General features: G+C 36.7%; 1 protein-coding gene across 2 annotated transcripts in view; it reads left to right on the top strand.

Moving 5' to 3' along the window:
• The window catches only part of EDIL3 (EGF like repeats and discoidin domains 3), a 381,208-nt gene that overhangs the window by 195,372 nt on the left and 160,623 nt on the right, over window positions 1–25,213 (top strand). For both annotated transcript variants that reach the window (XM_001504634.5, XM_003362850.5), the window contains one exon: window positions 21,681–21,794. In XM_001504634.5, the coding sequence (XP_001504684.3) occupies window positions 21,681–21,794 (114 nt within the window). The remainder of the gene's footprint in view (window positions 1–21,680; window positions 21,795–25,213) is intronic.

The raw sequence follows: 25,213 nt of genomic DNA on the forward strand, positions 1-25,213 counted from the left end.
CAGACCCTGCAAATGTTAAGAAAGGGTCTGCTCCTTCCTCACTGCAATTTTCCCAGCCTAAGGTAGGCCTTAGTTGGGCAAGAAATGTCCAAATTGGATACAATTATGGATTTTTAGATGGTACAAGACTGGACTTATTTTAGTATGTAAAATATAAATGACTAATCGTTTATTAACTGAAAGTAAGCTAAGGATATTTTTTATCACCTAAAAGTAACCAGGAAAACTATGGAAGATTTGATTCAATAATAGGTAGAAATAAATATTTAGTATTAGGTAAAAGATGTTTTTGTTTTAAATCTAATATACTGGGAAACCGGTTAATGAAGAACCCAGTGTTCATTTTTCGGTGTCGGTGAATCATTCTCTTATAGTCACCCTGTGGTCTTAGCATCTGTCCAAGATGTATAGGCTTTAGTGCACGATTAGTAACACCAAACTCAGTTTTTAAAAAGGCAGTTGTCCTGAAGCTAGCCTAAGAAATTTTTTTTCTTCCTTAAGTTGGGAATACTTCATTAGATTTGAAGGGATTGAAATTAAAAAATCTAATTCTATTAACCATTAGTTATTCTCTAGGAGTCATAGATGTGAGCATAGTTTTATGCTTAAAAACTAACAGGACACATCTTAAGTCCCAGATCCATCTTCCCAGACCCTTTGCTTACAGTGTAGCTGTTTCCACATCCAGGCATAGATTCCCTGCAAGAGCGTAAGAGGCAATCCTTGGACAGGTGCGAAGAAAATAAGAGAACTGACTTTTATGTTTACTTGTTGTTAACAATCACATACATTAATTGTGTTAGTATTTGCTGCATGGATTGACAGAGGCACCTCACTGAGTGTGTCTGGCAGAAAGGACGCCAGTGCAGAGGTTCTGAGGGGAGAGTAAGAGTTCTACAAAGCAGCACAGTTCAGCACAGTGTGGCTGCTTATCTTATCTATTTTTAATTTAACTAACCACCACCACATCAACAAGTGACCTAAAAAGAAATCTGCGGAGAGACGTCAGATTGGAGAAATTACCAATAATACAAAAAGAGAAGAAAAAGGCAGCTAACATTTCCTCTCCTGTTATGAGCTAAGCATGAAACATGAGATAAAGCAGTGTCAAACTCATCCTTCCTAACAGGAGATCGGCTCCCCAAATTGAAATTATCAACATGATGTTTAATATAGTTTTACTTCCGCCATTATTTTTGATGAACTCAGTCAGAGTGAATGCCATGTTTTGAGATATTAATGGTTATATGAAGCCATCACAATTAGGAAGATGCTTTAAAAATGTTTATTGCAATTTTTCTCATTCTTTTTAAAATTTATATTTCCCATGTTCTTTTCATAGTGCACGTAATGTATTCATTTAGTAATACTTCTGTGTAACTTACAAACACATAACTATATTTATTGGAAGTGTGTATGATAGTTAAAATTTTACTGATGGAGATATATGACCAAGAGTGTTGAGACCGTGGTTAGAAAGGACTAGAGAGTATTTAAGTTTTTTAAAAGAAAAACAATTTACGTACATGATATGAGCTCATGTAAGCTTGGACTTATAAGAGTAACCAAGAAATGGACGTCTTATTATGTTTATGTTAACCCATTTCCTCGGCTTCTAGCTAAGCCAAAAGACACCATTTTCTACCTACAAATTTGTAGCCTACTTATGATTATTGAAACAATATAAAACCTCACTTAGAAGGATTTATGCAGCCCTAGGAGAAATTTATAGAGGATAACTAGTTGCCTTTTAACTTTTTCTGTTAATGGAAGTTTCTACGCATTAATTCATACTGCAGAGTGGCAGAAAGTGGATCTCTGGAGATGCCTGTGGCTCATATGTTTCCACTTGGTTGTGCCTGTACAGGCAACAGGGATACCATTAAAATATAATAAAAATGTACATTGTTTCTCTTTATTGTTCTGTTTGTTCCTTTGTTATATGCATCACAGGGGATAGTTTTATGGGTTTTGTAATAAATGAGTTTGGGGGACATAAAATGGCTGTAAGATATTTGGGGAGTAGAGCATAATTATTAGATCAATACTCTATATGCTGAGAATGAAATTGAAATGCAAAAGCATGGAATGACAGAATTGACTTCCTGCACCTGAATGTTTCAAAAAGTAAGGTAAACACTCTGTTACAGAAATGGAGAATATCACAAATGCTTTTTGTTTCAAAATAACAGTTTTTCTACACATTTTAGGATGAAGGGTTTTAAGACGTAAAACTAAATATTTTTATATTTTGGTATTCTATTTTTAACTACCCAATTTTGCCATGTAATTGAGGAATAAACAGCAAATAGATGCAAAGCTTCCTTTATAATAAGGCAGTACTAAAATGTATCTTGTGTATGCTGGAAGTACTTTAAAATTATGTTTTAGTAATCGATGTATTTCTAATGTTGATGTTCTGAATGCTCTTTTCTCTCCCAGGTTTTCTATTTTGTAGCATAATTCAGAGCATGTCTCTGAGTAAAACTTGACATATTTAGATATGTATGAATGCAGCTGAATTTTTGTGTGTTTTGCTAGTGGGAATTGGATAAATTATTTTCCCAGTATTGACTTTAATTTTCTTCAGTACAGATACTATTCTTTAAAATATCAGAGCAGTGTTCACTTTCAGAGTTAAGAAATAAATTGGTGAAACCCTTAAGGTTACCAATTTTTGTGAATTGCTGGATGAAAGTAGAGAAGTGAGAATGCCAAAATGTTACCTGACTCTGCCCAATATAATTGATAGATATATAAAGCAATCAGATTTCAATTTATTCTTACTTCTACTTACTGTAACATCTGGTTTTACAAATGTGTCCTTTTTTAACTTTCTTCAGATATAATGAAGCTTGTTGTGCCTAACAGTTTTGTCTGTATACTATTTTAATGCTTTAATTATATGCAGCATGCTGCTTCATTATAGCCACACTTCTTTGTTCACTAACATATTCTAGCAATGATGGTCTAGAAAATTTCAGAAACGTCCACTTTTATTTGTCACCAAAATATGCAATATTCTAAGGCTGAAGTTTTGTTTTAATTACCTTTTCCAAATATTCTTGCACTTAGTAACTCATGCATTTAGCTTTCTATATGCTACTGTTTTTTATTCATAACACATCTCTATAACAAGTAATTACAAGGGAAGAGCAAATTTGCCAACAAGAATTCAGAAGAATTAAAAATACTCATCACCTTCTTCTATATCATTCTCTCCATGGGCATCCTTGCAAAAATCACATCGATTGGCAGCTCTGCCACTGTCAGAAACATTGAGTTATATTATATGGGCAGAATGGAAAGGGCCCAAGAAATTGATTCTGGGAAAAGATAGAGACAGACTTTGTAATTTTTAATATTACGTTGAATATGCAGATTATGAACATTCAAGGAAATTAAGTTTGAGTTAATAATACCAGAAACTGTGTGTGTTTTTAATGGAAATGGTTTGGGTATCTCACCCCCCACAACACCCAACCACTTTCTTCACAGTAGTTTGAATGTTATTTACTGGGCAGCTTATTTCACATCTGGATCATACATAAGACTGTTTCAAAATCAATGATGTGAGTAAATGCTCCACTTCATTTTAAAGAAAGAACCAAGGGTTACATAGGGATTCTTGCCAAGTGCTCTTCGGTTTTGTAATAGAATTGAATAGTAAAAGAAATATATTTAGAGCTTTATTAACGATCTACTCTTTCTGCTTGTAAGGAGACGTAAAGGAAAAATTCTGGATCATGATTCATTTCTGGCATAAAAAATTTAATAAGGATGACACTGGAGAAGGAGGAAGCCCAATGGTGTTTAACTTCTATCTCAGTGACTTGAGCTGATGGTACTCTGGTCTCGTGTCTCCAATGAATGCATGTTGGAGAAAGATTTTATCTAATGGATGCTAGATTGAAAAAAGAATAACTTCTCCTAAAGCTTTCCTAAACAATCTCTGGGACTGAGTTTATTGCTCTCCCAGAGAGTATGCTCTCCTGTAACTTTACTGAGCAGTCAGAAGAAATGATTTTTTGTGTGGGGCTGCCATCCTCCCCAGACGGCCATCTTTAAGTCAAGGGACTGTGGTAGCAGGTTAGTTTCCAAGTGCTTAAAAAGTTTCTTCATTAACAACCTTGGAGTAAATAGTGAACATTTTAGTTAAATTGTTTAGAAAGAGGATGCCCTAATGGATTATCTCGTTCTTGTTTCCATGCTTCCATGTAATTTATATATATATATTGTTTTATATATTTTAGTATATTTTATTTCACCTAAATATATATACATACATATATATGTGTGCGTGTGTGTGTGTTTAAATTTAGCCTTTCAAGATGGCAAATTGAACATACATACTTGCCATACCTTTATTCTCAAATCCTTAAATTTCATTGAAGTGTCAGTGCAGATTAAATAAAATACAGAAAAAAAATAATGGTTTCAATTGTATAAAAATAGTGAGAAGGGGGGGCTGGCCCCGTGGCCGAGTGGTTAAGTTCACGCGCTCCGCTGCAGGCGGCCCAGTGTTTCGTCGGTTCGAATCCTGGGCGCGGACATGGCACTGCTCGTCGGACCACGCTGAGGCAGCGTCCCACATGCCACAACTAGAGGAACCCACAACGAAGAATACACAACTATGTACCGGGGGGCTTTGGGGAGAAAAAGGAAAAAAAATAAAATCTTAAAAAAAAAAAAAAAAAAAAAAAAAAAAATAGTGAGAAGGGACTATTAGCACCCTAATGATTTTTGACATTTCTAGATGAAAGAATATGGGAGGGAATAATGTTGCTAGAGAAAGGGACCAAAAGCCTACATCCCCGACCTGGAAAGGTCTGAAGTGGAGGTAGGGCTGTTCTTCTCCTAGAGAAAGAGTCTGAGCTAGGAGTCAGCTGGTACAGAGAAACAAGTGGACAGAAATCACGTTAGTTCATTAAGAACTCTCTTTGGAACAGCGACCCCAGTAGCCCAGCTCTTCCTTTCTCTGTCCCCTACAAACAAAACATGATTTCCAAGGCTAAAAGTGAAAGACTGCTGCCTAAGAACTTTAAGAGTTTCCTTGGGGAGAGCTTAAGTCCTAATGTGGAAGTAGGCATTGCTGAATAAAACCCCTCTTATTTTGCAACATGGAGGTGGCCTCCTGCTCCCTGTGCTCTGCATACTTAGAGTTTGTCGTCGAAGTTCTTCCACACAGGAGAAAAGACTGTTGGTGAAAATAAACTTAGAAAGAGACTGAAGAAGCTACGCTAGTTAAGCATATTAATCAATCTAGTTTTTCATCCATGTAAATAGATAATCAAGGATCATTAGTCAGTTGAAGTCAACCACACAAAACAGAAGATCCGAAATGAACACATAGAATAACAGATACAAGAGGAAGCAAGTATGATTCTTGGAACACAGTGATCTTTTTAAAACATCTTAATTAGAAACCTAAAGAAAATATGATATTCATATATTCAAACTTGAATATATCGCTGAAAAAGTTCATGGATGTGAATAATGTGATTGGAAGAATTGTTTTAATGCAATGGAAGAATGAAGTCAGAGAAATCTTCCAAAATTTAGATCAAAATATAAAGAAATGGAAAACATGAGATATATGTTTAGCAAACGTGGAGAATCAATTTAAGAAATTCAACAGTGGACAAATTTTGTAGTTCCAGGGAAAATAGGGAAATTGGAGGCAATAAGAAATAAGTCTTCATATTGAAATAAATTAATACGTAATTACAAATGAACACAAAGTAAGATATATCCAGACAAATTCTAATGAAATCTAGATATAGAAAAAATCCCAAAACCTCCAAGAGAGATAACATGTAAACCCCAAAGAAGCAAAAAATTATATTGGCTTCAAACTTTTGAGACAGGAACTGTATATTTTAGAAGTCAATAAAGAAATGAATGTAATTTACATTTCTGGGGATACATGGATTTGAACTTAGACTTCTCTTACAGGCCAAATTTTATTCAAGCGTGGGGACAGTTTTTAAGACAAAGGCTCAAAATAATGTTTTTCTTACTCCTTTCATGAAAATTACATGAGGATGTTCTATGGCAGATGAAAAGAGACTATGAAAAAGAAAGAGGCTCCAAGAAACAATAGAATAAGCCCAGAGAAGCAAGGATAAAAAGTCCCAGAATGTAGCCTGCAGCGGGCCTGGAAAGCAATCAGCCCAACCTAGAACAAGAAATCAGAGGGCTCCACAAAAATGTCTTCCAGAAGCATGGAATAAATTTCAGTCAAAATATGGAAAGGTTGTGATCATATGGTGAGTAAGTTTATACCTGTCTCACTAGGAAAAACAAATATTATGGGAAAAATTAAGAGAGAAAGAGAAAAAAAAACCTCTGTAAACGTGAAGTATCTAAATGTGACGTAATTTTAAACAATTGACATGTTAGATGACATAACAGCTGGTACAGAGAAACAAGTGGACAGAAATCACGTTAGTTCATGTTAGATGACATGTACCAGATGTTAGAACAGCCTCCATAGTGTGGCGCACTTTTGGTGAAGCACAATAACATTTTTCTACTTTGTTTTACAGTGAATCATATTTATATAATTGTAGTATTGCAAATAGTGTTCATTTTCCAATTTTTGCAATCAATTATACACAAGACAATTAGAGAATTAATATACAGGTGGCATTATTGCCCCAATTCTTCATCCCCCTATAAATCGTCACCCTTTGTCATATGTGACTTTGGATCTTCCTGTAAAGGAGGAATATATTTCTCCCACTCCTCGACTTTGGGTTTGGAGATGTGACTTGGTTTGGCCACTTGAATGAAGTGCAATGACTGCGAGCCACTTCTGGACCTAGGCCTTCAGAGGTCTTGTATGTTTCACTTTGTCTTTTGAGCTCCTGTTGTCACACAGCAGAGGTGCAAAAGATAGCGGCTGCACCCTCAGCTTGGATCCCGGAATGGTCACACGGGGAGCAGACTTGAGCCCAAACCTCAGAAAGGAGCCAAGCACAGCTGGATCTTTAGCTTAAAGCAGAGCTCCTCAGTGGAGCCCACCTGCGATCTCGTGACACCGGCACCCCTCACTGGCACTCAGACGCTGGAGAAATAAATACATGAGTATTGTGTGCCATGGAGGGTCGTGATTGTTACTCAGACTAACTCTAGCTTTCATTGACTGACACTCTTACCAAAATAGAACAGGATGTGTTGAAAAAACATAAATAAAATTCTAATAGTGAAAAAAATGGTGAGACTATAGAGGCTGTAAAGAGACCTGAGGGTAATGTACAGCTTTAAGATCTAAAGCTTATGAACAAACAGTAGGTTTAAATAGATTGGTTAAGTTTGTAAAAGTAATCAGTAGAAGAATAAAAATAATTATATAACTAACAAAATTCAGAAGGGCATATATAATAAAAGGAGGGAGTTTTTGGAAATCATTTTCTCATTTGTATAATGAGTTGTCTATTGATAATGAATAGAATAAAATAAAAGCCATGGACTAAATAATTGTACACCCACAAAATTATATATATATTATACATATAACATACATTATATATATATATGTATATGGCAGGTAGATTCAAAATAAGGTGTCCATCGTATTTAACTATGCACAGTTATAATAACTTCTGTATTTCTTTAACATATGAGTTTAGTATGGGTTAGTCGTAGTACCTATAAAGAGCTCTACAGATTTCAAAAATATATTTGTACATTCAGTAAAATAGGTTCGTCAAGAGATCTTGGTCATTCTCTACGTCTGCATGACTTAACTAAAATATTTTAAATATTGCAGTACTTTGTGAATGGATTCTACTTTGGGAAAATATGAATATCACTTCTGAAGACAACTCTGCAATCCATTTAATTGAGACTGCATAAGCCTTCCTTGATCCTCTGAAACATGGGACAAGGAGATTTACTAAGTGTAGGGAAGTAAGTTGCTGCATAAACTCCAATTATTACACTCAGGGCCAAATTAAACAACTAAATTAAGTAGATGGGGTTACACTAATACTGCTCTTTACTGCTGTTTAGTCCAATTCACAAGTCATTGGATTTTATTAAAAGGAACTAAACTTCTTTTCTGCATTTACGCATAATAGCGTAACACAGCAATGCAGCTTCTAGTCAGGCCCTGGCCTCCCTGACAGAATAAGACCATTTGTTAAAGTGCTTGTTATGGAAATAGCCAATTACTTTAATCAGGTTCATTGGAGATGATGGAAATTGTTGCCCTGAAACATGTGAAATTTTTTACCATGTGAAATTACATGGTAAGTAATTAATGGAATTGAGATTTCCATCTAGGTGTATATTAAAAGAAATTAATAATAAAATTCTATTTTTAAGTATATGTGTGTGTGTTTAAAGTTATACCTCTCATACAGGAGCCAAGAAAACCAGAGAAAATTATTTCGTGATTTCTATATGAAAAGATCCTAAGAATACAGGAAACATACACATCAATATACCGTATGAACTGAGCTCAGAAAAATTTCTGGGAAATAAGAACTATTAGGGAAGGTATGGGTAGCCCCAATTATAGTTTAATAATCTTTAGATTTCTTATAGTCAACAGCATCAGAAACAAACCCAATCTGAAACTAAAAATATATGAGCGATAGGAAATCTTGCAGTTATATCACCTTTTTTTTTTCATTCATCTTCATTTAAGGCTTCCTGCAAAGTCTTTCCTGAGTGATGAAAATAACTTGTGAAGCAGGAGGTGAACTACCATGAAAGAATTAGTATTTTTGTAATTTTTGTGAATACAGCTCTTTCTATTAATATGTTTTATGAAACTACTCAGTCTTTCCAGTAAGGTCTGCTCATTTCATTTGGGTTGTATGGTTCTCACTTTGAGGCATAAGTATATTCTAAAAATCCCTCTCTGATGTGAATTTGAGAAAGCTGATATCCCTCATTAATTTTGTGGGCCTGTTATTGTGATGCATTGTGTGTGCATGGATGTGTATGTGTGTATGTGCGTGTGTGTGTATGTGTGTGTGAAGGGCTAAGTTCACAGCTGATAATAAGTGGGTTATAAAAGGAACTATGACTTGATCACTTTCTTCAACGTCTTCATTGACGTGTAATTGCCATACAATAAAATACACATATTTAAAATGTACAGTGTGATACATTTGGACATATGCATGCATCTATGAAACCATCATCTTAATCAAGCTCCTGAACATTTCTATCACCCTCAGAAGTTTCTTTCTATCTTGTTATAATGCCTCCCATCTGTCCCTCCAACTTCATCCCAGACAACTGCTGGTCTGCTTCTGTCTTCACAGTTTTGTCTGCATTGCTAGAAATTTATATAAATAGAATCAGAAAATATATACTCTTTTTTCTGCTTTCTTTCATCTGACATAATTACTTTGAGATCCCTTCACGCTGTTGCTTGTATCAATATTCTTTTCTCTTGCTGAGTAATACTCCCTTGTATAGATATACTATAATTTGTGTAGCCATTCATTTATTCTTGGACATTTGGGTTGTTTCTAGTTTTGGGCTATTACAAATAAAGTTGCTATGAAGATTTATACACATCTTTGTATGGAAATAAGCTTTGATTGCTCTTGGGTAAAGACCTAGAAGCGGAATGGCTGGATCATATGGTAGATCGATGTTTAAGTATTTGAGAAACTGTCAAACTATTTTCCAAACTGATTGTATTATTTTACATTCTGACCAGAAGGTGTATGAGAGCTCGGTTCTGCCACATCCTCATCAACACTTGGTGTGATCCATCTTTTTAATTTTAGCCATTATAATAGTTGTGTAGTAATAATTTTTTTGGTTTTAATTTCCTCTTTTCTATTGACAAATGATGTCAAGCATCTTTTAATATGTTTATTTGCCATTCATATATAATATATATATATTCTTTTCTGAAGCGTTTATTAAAATCTTTTGCCCATTATTTTTTGTCATTTGTTTTCTTCTTATTGAATTTTGAGAATTCTTTATATATTCTGGATATAAATGCTTTATCAGATATTTGTTTTGCATATATAGTCTCCCAATCTATGGCTTGATTTCTCATTCTCTTAGAATTGGTTTTGAAGAACAGAAGTTTATAATTCCCATAAAGTACAGTTTATCAATTTTAGTGCATCATGCTTTTAATGTTGTATCTAAGAAAATCTTTGCCTAAACTGAACCCAAAAGCTTTTCCCCTGTAATTAATTTTTTTTATAGATTTAAGTTTTACTTTAAGGTCTACAATCCATTTTAAGTTACTTTTTTTATATGGTATGACATAAGGACCTGGGTTCTTTTTTTTTTTTTTTTTTTGCTTATAGATATTCAGTTGTTCCAGCATCATTTATTGAAAAGACTACATTTATCTACAGAATTGCTTTTACATCTTTTGTAATCATGATGTGCCTTTGTCTAGTTTTCTTCATGTTTCTGCTGCTTGGGATTGGTGAGTTGCCTGCATCTGTGGGTATAGTTGTCATCATATTTGGAAAATTTTTGGCCGTTATCTGTTCAAATTTTCTCCTGCCTCTCCTTTTCGGGGACTCCAATCACATCTGTTTTAGGCTATCTATGTGTGTGTCCCACAACTCCCAGATGTCCACTTTTTTCTTCTGTCTGTATTTTATTATGTACAATTTCTATTATACCTTAAAGATTCACTAATCTTTTCTTCTGCAATGTCTGGTTTGCTTTATTTCCTTCTTGTATATTTTTCATCTCACATGTTGTAATTTTCATCTCTAGAAGTTCAATTTGGGTCTCTTTCTATATTTTCCATGTCTCTACTTAACATTTTCAATATATAGAATACAGTCATAATAACTGTTTTAATATCTTTGTCTGCTATTTCTAAAATCTGGTTTGTTTCTTGCTTTTTCACATGTCTATTAATCTCAACTGGATTCCAGACAGGAATTTTACCTTGTTGAGTGCTGGATACTCTGTAGTCCTATACATCTTCTTGAGCTTAGTTCTCCTACACAGTTAAGTTACTTGGAAATAGTTTGATCCTTCTGGGTCTTGCTGCTAAGATTTGTTAGGCAGGACCAATAAGGTGCTGAGTCCAGGACCAATTCATTCCCCACTACTGAGGCAAGGCCCTTCTGAGTCCTCTGCTGGATGCCCCATGAATTAGTTTATTTTCCAGTCTAACTGGAAGGAACTGGCTGTTTTCCTGGCCCAGTGTGATCACCAAGTATTGCTCCCTGTAGTCCATTCAGATGATTCTTTCCTCAGTAGTTTCCTCACTTGTGTGAGCTGATCCAGGCTCTGCTGAATACCTGAGGGGAGATTCCAGTGTTCAGGACATGCTCTGCAGATCCCTGTGGGCTGCCTCAGTGTAGCCCTCTCCTCTTAGGCACTTTGTCCTGCAAACTCTCTCCTCCTGAGCTCTCCAGATGCTCAGCTCCGTCTCTTTAATTCAGGGAGTTGGCCTAGCTCCACCAGGGTTCTTCCTCTCTACGCCATGGCCTGGATCCCTCTTAAGGGGGAAAACCTGGGCAATTGTACAACCCACCTGGTTTATTATTATCCTTTCTTTCCTCATGCCTGGTGTCTTAAAAACTGTTGTCTCATGTGTTTTGTCTGTTTTACTTTTTTGGTTGTTTTAGGCAGGAGGATAAATCTGGTCCTTGTTACTATGTCTTGGGCAGAAGCAGAAGTTCTCTTGAATCCCAATGTTATCACTTTTAATGAAGAAAATACACCTATTTGGCATATTTAAAAATAGGAGAAGAAATAAAATATAAAAAGAATGGCCTGTAGGCAGCAGATTTTTGGCACTGGGTAGTGAGTTGGTTGCTTGAAGCAGATTCTTCCATGGTGGCCTTGAGTCTGGCAGATGTCCTGTTGCCTCCTGCTCTCCTAGGAATCCAGGAAACCTCCTGTAATTATGTGGATGAGATTCTGGAATGGAGGGAAGTTTAGCCACCCAGCTCTTTCACCTTGATGGGAACTGAAATGCCCAAGAATTTAGAAAGGAGTGGTCTCTACATTTACCAGCCATATGTATGTCTGTTAGCTATAGAACTCAGTGATCTCTCAGGCAAAATGAATGGAGAGCTGATGTACTAGGTTAAAAAAATAGTACATGTAACCATTTTAGAAATAAATGTATTAAGAGTGCCTGTTGAATTATCCCATTCAATGCATCAAAATTTCCATGGGCTTTGCAAATACGGGGATAAATCCTGTCTTTCATGCCTCTCCAAGGCAGGGCTTCTCTTCTGTGGGATATTTATGAAAATCCTACCCACTTATTTACTCTGACGATAACCCCAAAAGCAGAAGTATCTGTGTACCGAAAGTCGCATTAAAAATTTACCTGCCTTTTTATCAGTGACACAACCAAGAAACATTCTATGGAATAAAATGAATACATTTGAATATAACCCATATTATAATAACATGAATAATTCTTTTTACTGTCCTTAAAGTTTACAAGATTTGTTTTCCATAAATTACCTCATTTAATCCTCACAGTAGCTTTAGAAGTATAATAGAATTCATCATTTTTAGACATCGTTTTTAGTTATGCCTATAAAAAAATTTCAGAGATACTGAAATGTAGGAACAAGGGTTATTCTTATTTTATTATCTGAGTCTATATGTTTCTATAGGTGAGAGTTGATTTATAGAGTTATTTTTAAGAAGTTAATTCTAAAGTTAAGTGAAATTATTTTTCTGTATATACAAAATTTAACTGTGTATCAGTGCCTATTAAATGTGGCTTTGCTTACATGCTTTCAATGCTTCCTCATTTTTAGTATAAGTTACTGCCTGTGTTTTGTTAAAAAAAAAAGTCGTGGCGATTGAAGAGAAAAATAATTTAACCCGGTGAATTGAAAGTTTTAATTTATTCCTTTAAAAGCATCTCTTGGTAAAAATATATCTCACAAAGACATATTGGTGTTAAGCCCTTCCACTTATAACTTGCATATCAAGTGAAGTAAGTGGTTCTCTGCAAGTTTCCTGCGGTTCGTATCTTCAAAAATATTATGAATTAAATTGCTGATAGGAGTACAAATTGGGGCAACCACTTTACAAACCAGTTTGGCTTTATCTGCTAAGGTATATAAATGACTCAACCATTTCCCTCCTAGGTATACCGACAAAAAATTCAATGTACTTGTGCATCAAGAGGCATGTACCAGCATGCTCATTGATGCTTTTATTTCCAGCAGCAGTGTAAATTAGCCACTACCGACACAAAAGGAAAATGCCTTGTGGTACACCGTACAGTGAAATGCCATGAAGCAATGAAAATGAACTCACTGCAGGCACCTGCGACAACATTGTGCATGAAACCACAGACTGCAGGGCATATCCTGAATGATTTCATATTTTTTCTTACTACAAAGTTCAAATATAGGCAAGAATAGATGATATGTTTAGGAATGCATATTTAAGTAACAAAACTATAAACCATACAAAGAGCGAGGCTGTGATTGCCATAGTAAGCAGGAAATCGGCTTCCTTTGTGAGGGTGGAAGGGATGTGGTGAATGGAAGGGGCATGTGTAGGCTTTTGGAGTGCTGGCAGTGTTCTTGTGCTTGACCTTGGTGGTTGTGACGCAGGTTGTCTTTTACCAATAATTCATTTAGCCTTACTGTTTTGCGTGCTTTTCTGTAGGTATGGTAACCTTCAATTGAAGATTTTAAAATAATGTGGATGGTCAGCCCTGAAATAGAAAAATTTCAATTGTACAACTATAAACTATATCCATGCCCTCTATAAGGAAAGAAAGAAAAACAAATATGTTCCTTTCATCTGAATGTCATGTTAAAAGGCATATAAAAGAATGTAAAACTCAAAGAAATCCATTTCTAAATGACAAGCAGTTGTGGATTTCAGGAACAAAATTAGAACAGATGTCCATTATACCCAAACCACTTAAGATTTTGAGAAAAATTGCTAAGAGGAGTAAAAGGATTGGGAGATAAAGGTATTCAAAACTAGGATTTCGGGACAGGAGTCTGACCTAGATCAGTAATGTTAATATTACTGGGACATTATAAACATTTTGAGATCAAGGACCATGTATTATCCCATATCTGTCCTCAGCACACAGACTGGTACCTTGAAGACGAGGATGAAGTGGCGGTGAAGAGGGGTACTAACATTTCCTGGTGGTGGTAAAGTGGACTGGTGAATAGCGTAGATTCTTGAGATAAGTCATCTGGATTTTCATCTCAGCTTTACCACCTATGTGACTCTGGGCAAGTTGCTTGAATTTTCAATGTCTCAATTCCGTCATCTGTATAACACTTATGATAATGGTAACTAGGTCAGAGGGTGTGATGTTATATATAAAATGCTTAAAACCGTGGTTGGCACATAGTAAGTAATCTGCAAGTGGGTGGATGTGCTAATTGTTGTCCATCAGCTGTCATCCTGAAGTGCTGTTTGTCTATGCTTGTATTACTGAAGCTTCCATAGAGGTAAACTCTAAAGATTATGAACCACTTTGCAGAATGCAAGCAGTGAATTTTGTTGGAGCAAAAGCCTGAAGAAGACTCTCTTGTCAATAATGACTTTCTACTGTAGGTAGCTTTCCTTGGGGTCTGCTGAAAATGTAAAGTGGAAAGCATGACCATATGCTGAAAATTAAAGTGCTTATATAAAAGAACAGAAGTAAAATAGGGAGAAATTACATTCTAGTTGAAACTTCAAGTAGGATTCCCCAATAAAATACGGGATGCCCAGGCAAATTTGAATTTTAGATGAACTATTTTTTTGGTATAAGTATGAGCAAAATATTGCATGGATGTCTTGTATTTTTATTTGCTATATCTGGCAAACCTAAATATTAGGAGGTCTGTATGCAGTTCAAACCAAGCTAAATGTTTAAAGATACATGGCTCTAGTCATCATGTCATGTGGTTTGAGTAATATGGACCCAACATAAATTTCCCTTCTGACTTTTTGAATTATTTTTTCCAGAATGTTACCCCTAATGAAATTCTAGAGTATATGAATGACCTCTCTTAAACACAGATCTTTTCAATCTCATGCCCCCTTCCACACTTCTTGAATTCTCTATTAACTCCTCAGTATTCAAGGACTAAAGTTCAAACTCCTCGACTTGATTTGCAAGGCTGTAAAAATCTGGTCCCGGGCTGCCTAGTAGTTCCAACCAACATCCCTAGGAGTTCCACACACGTAGTCCCTGTGCATACCCACATGCTTAAAAGTGCTCGGTTCTCTCTGAAAACTTTGTGTTCGTTAACGTTCCTTCTCACTTTAACACATCTAAAAAATTCCTGCTAATCCTTTAAGCACCAACCACATGTTACTTTCTTTAAGTAATCTTCCACATCTCCTCTAGGCAAAGCCACTGCCTCTTCTATGATCACAGTACATTTTGTACATAATGGTATATGGCACACATTTCACTATATTTTATAATGATTATCTTTCCCCTGAGTAGAATGATAGAAGATGAGATCTCTTAGAACAGGAGCTATCTCTATTCCCCGATGTGTCCAATCATGTATTTTAGACCCTGATTCATAGAAGGTGCTCATCAAAGTTTTAATGAATGAATGAGTGGGTAAAGGTGACCATATGAATCGTAACAGTGCTTCCCGTGTCAATCCCAATCACTGTAGAAAAAATCCAAAATAGTTGATCATCAGTATTGACCACTAAAACTAGAGAGAGCTGCAAGTGAAATAAATTTAACATGCAGCTGACAGAATAGGGTGGTTAATTTTGGATAAAGCATTATGAATATGCAAAAATGTATGTGATAACATATCATAGTAAAAGTAGGAAACCAGGAAATATACGACTTTCATATTTGGAACAAAGAACTATGGGACAATGAGGAGTCAGATCTGTAGAATTATTAGATGCATATTAATTTGGCAAATTAACTTTACAGAGTAATTAGTCATAACTCTGGATAACTCAGAAGCATTTTCCCTGGTCAACTAGACTCCTCCTCAAAAACTCAACATTCTCTAGTTGCTAGATTGACTTAGTTATTGATATTTGAAATTTCTTTGAGAAAGTGCATTCATTCTCCTATTAGAGCATTGTTACTCTGCAGAGTAACTGACTATTTATTTCCCTGTTTATCTACTGTATTGTAGCCTTGAGAAAAGTAAGGGACTGTGACATATTAATCTTTGCATTCTTAGCACCTAGGATAGAACTAAGGGTGGATGGCTGGATGGCCGGATGGACTTCATATGCAGAGGTTCTATGGTGTTTGTCAACCCTGGTCACCCTTAGACTCACCTGGACTCCTATATAAACAATATTACTGCCTTCCTTCTACCTAAATCCATGTAAATCAGAATCTATGGTATGGGGACTCTGCATTGGCATGTTTTAAAAATTCTAACTTTTAAAAGGATCATTGTTCTAACTCCATTTTCCTTACTAGAACCCCTGTAGAAGTAGGCTGGTACACCTACCCCAGTCGAGGGACTCACTTAGAGTACAGTTGATGACTCCCCAGGTGTCTAATATTCCCAGTTCTTTCTTACCAATCAACAAATATTTAGTGCAGGGCGAGTTATGTGAGTGCTGCATGCCCCTGAGGTAGTGTCCTTTGAGATGGTTTGCTCTTTGGTGAAAATTTTCCCCCAAGATACCAATTCTTTTTGGCTTCTCCTGTATGTTTTTCATGTAGCTTTTACTTATGAAGTTTTTCAGTGCCTCAGATATTTTAGTTACAATATCCTCTTGATTACTCCCTCCCTCCCAATGCTTCTTCTATGCCCCTGGTTTTGATTTTTATAAGTCCCTTGGAATAGCTATCTTATCTTACTGCCCAAATGTCTAATTAAGGCAAATAAAGCCTTATTGGAATAATTTTATATGGAAACATCCTGGAGAACTGGGCTCTACCTGGATACTAGTAGCAAAGGTTTCTGTATCTAAATTGAGATCTCAAAATAAACGTTAGGATGCCAGGATACAGATGGACAGAGTAGGATCTTTGTTAGTAAGTGGTGATGGATAAATACCTCTTGAATTTGGGTTTCTGTTTTTATGCTATTGTTCTTGACAGATGAAGGTTATAAATAAATTATTATGAAAGGTTTGTGTATAAGATGTTCTGATTGAAGAATGCTGATTTTAATTTGCTATTTTAAAATGAATTACTAATGATATAGCAGAAGGCCAGATCAAGGGAGTTCAAGTACGCAAAATTAAAAATATGCTGGTCCCAGAAATGACTGGGAAATCCTGTAGATAATTCTGATTATGACACAATTAAATTCAGTATCTGAGTGAGAGGATAGAATTCCTCGAAATTCATCATAATTTATTCAGCCTTAAAAGAGAAATTAAAAAGCCATAGACTTTAGGTAAGGAAAAAAATAAAAGGTCAAATTTTAAAAGGCAATCTCTCACAGGAGGTGTGGAGACTATTTAACAGCTAATGGGGAGCCCAGGGAAGATGGGTTGTTAAGGATCAAAAATAGCATGCTCTTGAAGATAAGCTCTTGCCAGCTAATTAACAGTCAATAACAATATTGCGGGAGGAAAGACAGCCCAAGGGAAGGGAATAAGGAAGTCAAGAAATTATGTCTTTTTAAAGAAAAAAAACCCGTTATCATGGTGTCCTTTTAATACACGAAAACAAGGGTCCTCAGCCTAAGAACCACTTGTTCCTTCCTGATGCTCATGGAGCCCGGATGTACTTGGGGATGAAAAGAAGATAATTTCATGATTGAATTAAGTTGTTTTTGTCTCCACTCAAGAGGAAGTTAAATGAATTTCTGTCCCAACAAGGATTGGATGTCCTGGTCTAAATGGTAGTCAGGATTCAAAATATTCTAAGCCAGGTTGGCAAAGTAAATGTAGCTGAACTACTCGGGCAAGATGGCATCTGCCTGCTGAGTTCTGGGGAAACTCAAGGATGAATTGGGACACTCATGGCACGGGATTGCAACTTGCTGTCATTCCTACTCTGCAGATTGCAAATGTGAGCCAGTTTGAAAACTAATTTATTAATTCGTTATTTAGTTCATTGATTAATTTTAACAGTCTCCAGGGGAGGCCCCAGGGAATTAGACTCCAGAAATCTCCATTTCATCTCTGGCCAGCTGGTGGACTCTATAATGAAGAATGGCACTTCTGAATATTTAAATATAATTATCTAAAAAGAAGAAATATGATTTCTGTGGCAAAAAAAAACTGTGCCCAGAGAAGCTGTTGTTTTTTGAAGGCACAAATAAGGAGCTAGCAAATCTAATTCCAATTTTCAAAAACTCTTTGACAATCTACCACTCCAAAGTCAGTTTCATGGGTTTTGGGACTATACAATGATGGGTCTGCCAAAGATCCAGAGAAAAAGAAGACTAGGAGTGACTGAGCACTTCTCAGCATGTAGATGTATATAAGATCAGGAGGCCTCAGAGTGATCTTAATGAGTATATGTGTTTGTCAATTACTGGAGAAGGCTTCTTACACTGAAATCTCCAGTGTGCATGGGTTGACATTATTTCTATTAGCAAATACCCAAGCCAAAGAGGATAGACTACCAACATACCTTTACAAATCTGCATAAAATAGGCTAAGTGCAGGGGCTGGCCCCGCGGCCGAGTGGTTAAGTTCGCGCGCTCCGCTGCAGGCGGCCCAGTGTTTCGTTAGTTCGAATCCTGGGCGCGGACATGGCACTGCTCATCAGACCATGCTGAGGCAGCGTCCCACATGCCACAACTAGAAGGACCCACAACGAAGAATACACAACTATGTACCGGGGGGCTTTGGGGAGAAAAAGGGAAAAATAAAATCTTTAAAAAAAAAAAAAAGGCTAAGTGCAACAAAATGGCAGAGATGAAGAATGTAATTATGCATATAATATAAATGAACCTGTGTAATTAGTTACAACAGAGCCAAGGACCTGGAAATCCTTGTAGAGTACTTGTTTGATTCAAAGAAATGCATGCTCTTATGACCAACTGTCTTTCATTTCTCCCTCTCCTTTTTTCCTTTATCTTGCCTTTTTCTTCTTTCTCACACACCTGAAAATGTGTATCATGAGTTTCCATCTGGAAATCCTTGTTCAGCTCTTGTCACTGTGCCTCAGTCAGACTAGCTGGTGGGTTTTCAAAGTTTTATGTCTTCAGAGTGAAGACTCAGGACTCAGCTGGTTGTCTTGATTATGAAATTCAATTTTGAATGAGGCTATCTTTTTAAAACAGTTTTAATGAAGCAGTCATAGAAGTGAAAACCTCAAAACACGATAGCTACTATTATTATATGTGAACTATAAATATGAAAAAATATGGAAATTCCTAGTTTATATGGGGACTGCTATGTCAAATTTTTCTTCGTTATAAAAGAATCTAGGATATTCCAGTATATTTGGAATAGATGAGGATTTTTTTCTGGAAATGATAATGTCTTGATTTATGACAGAGACGAGTATCTGATTTATTACAAAGATGTTTAATTTTCATTTCATTACATTATATTCTGTGAACATTTATATCTAGTCTTTAATTAAACGTGATTTATTCAAATTGAGGTCTGTTTCCATTTAGATTGCTTGCAGAGTTAATCGCAGGGCAAACAGTCTTCTCTGCTGAAAGACCTCCCGCATTAAATTAATATCTACACGCATCTGTATAATTTACATCTGTGGTCTGAGCCTGCATGTTCCTAGATATGTACATATGCAGAAATGTTTTACTTATTTTGCTACTATATTAAAGTACATAACTTATTTAACGTAACCTTTGTATCTTTATGAATTTAGGTTTAAGGTAGTTTTTTGAGTTGAAAAAAAATCGAAAAATGCGCAAACAATAAAATGTCATTCTCTATCACAAATTGAGTATGGACATAAAGCATTTTCACTTCAGCAAGTGCAATTACAGTTCATTCTATGTTAACCTCTGGGTAAATGTGTAACTATTGTTTTTTTAGAATCAGATGTCCTTAATTATAACTTCCTTTGTTGATGATGTAGATCTGGCCTGATGAACAAATAGCTGGAAGGGTCAAAGGATGATTTATCTTGATTAGGTTGGCATTCACATATGTTAAGTACTATTTATTGTATAAAGATTTGGAAGAAATAAGGAAGCAAAGAACAACAGTGCCTGCATATCCTTAATAATATGTACAGTAACTCTTGATTGTTCTCACATTGTTGACTATGAAAATTTCCTTCTATTCACATTTCAATGCAGCAAGAGCTGGGTTTGATTTTACTCATGCTATAGTTCAATATTTAAAAAAGCAAATGCTTGGAGCCTCTTACCTGAGAATTAAAATATGTGTTGTACCTATTAGCGTGAAATCCTATCTTTGTCTTGCCTGCCTTTATTCATTTCTTAAGTCCTTCCCATGTATGGCTTTACTAGGCCTTTTTGTGTGTGTGTGTGAGGAAGATTGGCCCTGAGTAACATCTGTAGCCAATCTTCCCTTTTTTGCTTAAAGAAGAGTGGGCCTGAGCTAACGTCTGTGCCAATCTTCCTCTATTTTGTGTGTGGGATGCGTCCACAGCATAGCTTGATGAGCAGTGTGTAAGTCCGTGCCCAAGATCCGAACCAGCCAACCATGGGCTGTCAAAGCGGACCATATGAACTTAATCAGTATGCCACCGGGCTGGCCCCCACTAGGTCTTTCTAATGTACAAGAGTGCACAGGTGGGCACTAGTGGTCTTCCAGGTAGAGTTTGGCATTTGTGCGGGGATAAAGAACAGTGCAGGTCAGGTGCTGAGTTTGTCAAGCTCACAGTTTGGCTAGGTAAAGGTGTGAAAGGCATGTAAACAGACAATTCCTAAGTAACACGATTTAGGTCTGTACGAAGGAGTTGTGGGAATAAGAGCAGAGAGCGAGTTCATTTGGAGTGGATGATGGGAAGAGAAAGCAATAGGGACTGTGTGTCCTCCAACTCCTCTCCTAGCTCCCACAGAACCCAGCACGTGGCTACACTAGGAGCTAATGATCTCTAAATATCACTGGTTGATATTTCACTGAATTAGTCATTATTTCTTTTTTCATTCAAAATCGTATTCATTGTGTCTGTTGTCCAAAATTAGCATGGAAATTAGTATAATTTGCTGAGTGTTTTTTGTTTCATATGATTTTGCATCAGGTGTAATAGTGGTATATCAACGGTAAGTCCCTTTAGTCATCCTAACTTTAGAAGGCCTTGAATGAGATTAGGAAGTGATCATCATTTACATTTATTATACTTTGCATGTAACGAGCTTTAGCTATTAACTCTAATTTGCTCCTCATCGCATTCATCAAAGGCGAACTATTTAGAAACTAAAACACCTCTGTCAGTTAGAATGTTAATGAATTAAGATGAAATGAGACAGTGTAATTGATAGTTGTTGCTGCAGGGGAGGCTTCTAGGTCTTGTAAGTGATACTAATTCATCTCTCTATCAGGGTTAATTTGTTTGATTTAATTCTAAGGATACACTGAATATTTCCCCAAACTATTCATATTTATTTTCAGGATTGGAGCGTGGTTTAGTTCTGTTGCTCTTTCATTTGTATTTTTAGTTCCATTTGAACTTGATTTAATTTAATTGTTAATAAATTGGAGATTTTATGTGGTATTTGTATTGTTGACTCGAGAAATACACACACACACGCACACACGAACACACAATGTAATAGGATTAGTTAGACTTTGTTTTATTTGAAATGCCTAAAATCTACCAGTAACTAATCATTTTTTCACCAATAATTCTCTTCCTCTGATCTTTCTGTTCTCCTCAGATATAAATGAATGTGAAGCTGAGCCTTGCAAAAATGGTGGAATATGTACAGACCTTGTTGCTAACTATTCCTGTGAGTGCCCAGGTGAATTCATGGGAAGAAATTGTCAATACAGTAAGTATTCATATTTATAAATTAACTTTTATTTGCATAGTCTCTATTTCTTGTGGAATTTAGGTTGAAATCAATATAAGTCCAGAGTTCATAATCTATTGAAATGGCGGATTTCATATTTATTTTTATTAATGTGCATATATTCTGCAGGATAGGTCTCACTTAGTGCTTGATAGGCATAGAGAGGTCACCTTGTGGTCTTAAAGGAGGACAACAGTTCCTCAGAGGCCCAAGAGCCTCTTCTATGAATCCCCTTTTGGCTTTTGAGTATGCATATGACCTAAATTTCCACCAGAGTGGTTACTCTGCTTCACACAATAAATTCGGGGTGCTCTAACCACATAGGCTCCATCACAAATACAAGGTAGAGAAAAAGGAGGATTCATGTTGAGCTGGCCTGCACAATTAGTAAGAATGTTACACACCAACCATTTGTCTTCCTGGAAGCCCAAGACAGTAGTATCTTGAGCTGATGGATCAAACGATAGGACAATAACTTGCCTGAAGTGTTTACAAAGAAGCACAAAACACCCTTCCTTCCCCCAAACAAACAAACATAAAACAAGGAAAAGGTAATAGCAGGATTACAGTGAATGGGATGAGACCAGAATTGGGCACCAACACATGCTGGTGAGTACAATAATGATATAGCTTAATAATTGTTGGGCACTTACAGAAACTTTGTACTGCTACTGCTTTGATGTGTATTACGTTATTAGAGCATCACAACGTTATGCAAATTCAGAACACAGATGCAGATGAGAACTCAGAAGCAGAAACTGAGACACATAGACAGTGTAGTTTGCCCAAACTCTCACAGTCAGTGACAGAAGCAGGACTAGAGGGAATCTGGAATCAGGGCTTGTGATTCCCAGTTCAGTGTATTTTCCTCTGTCCAAAGAGATATCTTGATTTAGAGTTCAACAGGATAAACATGAAAGCACACTACACCTCCTCTCTCTCTTACACACATACACACATGCACACAAACACACACACTCCCACACACACTCCTTCCTCTTTAGCCCAGAGTAACAATTTTATTTCTCACTTCTCCTCTCTTCCCTCCCCTTGACAATGGTAATTTATAAAATAAAACAAGAAAACTCATTGAAGAATTTCTTTGGGTTATGTATATAAACAAAATGATGATCCAGGGATGCTCATTATCTTCATCCTGAAAAACTTCATTACAATAATGAAATTCTGAATAACAAAAAAATAACTTGGATTGGGGAAAAATTTTCCAAGCTTAAAAATAATTGGAAGGGTTGGCCCAGTCGCACAGTGGTTAAGTTTGCACACTCCTCTTTGGCAGCCCAGGGTTCACAGGTTGCGATCCTGGGTGTGGACCTAGCACCATTCGTCTGGCCATGCTGTGCTGGTGTCCCACATAAAATAGAGGAAGACTGGCACAGATGTTTGTTAGTTCAGGGTCAATCTTCCTCACAAAAAAATATAAAAATAAATAAATAATGGGAGAAGGGCATCGAGTGTGAGTTGAGGAGGGAATCTTTGGGCATGGATGAGTAGAAGGAAAGGACAGTCTGAGTAAGAAGATTGATCATATGGCCAAAGAGACCAATAGCCACCCAGTGACCCAGCCTAGCCACCTTCCTGTAAAGCATTGAACTGAGCACCCACTAAGTTAACTCAAAGTCAGATTCAACTGGTCCTTGGCCCACTCAGGCACAGCTCTTACATCCTTCTTTTCTTTGGTTCATGGGACTTGAAGATGGCTACCTAGTCAGCACTGGAAGTTCTACTAAAAAGCATCCCCAAGGTGTCTATAAATGAACACTTGATTAATATGATGAAGAACAAAAAACTGTCAGTGACTATTTGATTTTCATGCAGCAAAAACAGAGATCTGGTGCCAGAGTAAAGGACTTTCCAGGCAGGACAGAAACTTTGTCAGAGCTTAAAACAATGGCCGAATAAGAGCATGTCCAGGCATGGTAAGGCCACTTTTGATCCATCGGAGGCCTACCTGGGGGAGCAATAGGTGGTTGGGACTTTTCTGTTTTCCTAAAAGGAGAACTACATAGGGGATATGTCATGAGAACCCTGCCTAGGGTTGAGTGTCAGGTCTGAGGTGGTCAAGCCTTAACTCTCTGAATAAACTTAAGAAGAAGTGGTGTCTGAGGTTGTAGACATCCTGGGAGAAGAGACCTAGAGCGTGGAGTTACAAATATGCCCTTGCCTCCATGTGCTGATCAAGGAGCAACCCGACAGCCAGTTGGTTGCCTACATGTTGAAAATGAAAGGATACCTGGTTGTGAGCTAGATGTTGAAATCAATGACTGAAGCCTGTTCATCCTTTCAGCAGAGATTTTGCTGAGGGCACCACATCCAAAAATACTCTTGAAAAGAGAGAAACCTGATTGATTTTGGAAGGACATATTGAAATACGCTTTGAACTTAGTTGCCACCAGTTTGTGTCTGTCTTCCAATTAGTTTTTGCTATTGTGTTTAATGAAATTCTTTGTTTTTCTTTGACTTGGTTTTATATTTGTATAATGTTTATATTTAAACTCAGACTTCTCTTTGAACATGAATGTGGTAATGAGGTGCCTGCCTTAAGTCATCATATCTTCTGACATTCTACCATATTCTCTGTTCATCTCTGTGCCCTGACAAAGAGATCAGAAAGAGTCACTAAGGGTACATTCTAAAAGATTTTCCTACTGGGGTATTTGTTTTTATTGTATTGATTTGTAAGAGTTTGTAACAAATTAAGGATCTTTATTCTCCCTATTGTCTAGGTTTCTGGGGACATGGTTCTGCTGTTTTCTTTGGCTTCTTAGAATTTTTAGAAAATCCACAGTAAGAAAGTGCATTCTGCCACAGTGATGACTTAGGACCACACATTGAGAACTTGGAGCATTCACTCACTCCAGGACACAGAGAAGCACCTGCAGGATACAGGTGGTGCCAGCTCTAAATCGACTGAGGTTAGGATTTGGGGAGCTGACGTCACATAGATTATACCCAATGTGCTGGCTTCCACTCTGAAGTAAGGTTGATATACTTCCTTCTGAGCTTTGCATCATGTCCCACAGAGGCACCACTGGGTCAGCTTATACCTGCAATAATGGCAGAGAAGCCATTTGTTTTGGCAGGTATTTTGGGAGGGAGAGAGAAGGGAAATGATGGAGACTAGCTGCTAGGTGGGTCAGGGGACACCCGCACTGAAATCCTGTTGTCCGTGTGTTCAAATCCAAACCGTCTTCAGTCTAATCTTGGTCTCTCGCACTCATATTCGCTTTGCTAGTTCCATTTCTTTCTTATTTCTACTGCTGGGTTAATTAAGTTCTGGTATGTTTTAAAATGAAACCATTCTCAATGCTCCCCAAAATAATAATAATAAAAGATATGGCAAAGGAATAGAATTGATTTTAAAAAACTGAACAGAAATA

This window comes from Equus caballus, chromosome 14, assembly GCF_041296265.1.
Source record: "Equus caballus isolate H_3958 breed thoroughbred chromosome 14, TB-T2T, whole genome shotgun sequence".
Classification (NCBI taxonomy): Eukaryota; Metazoa; Chordata; class Mammalia; order Perissodactyla; family Equidae; genus Equus; species Equus caballus.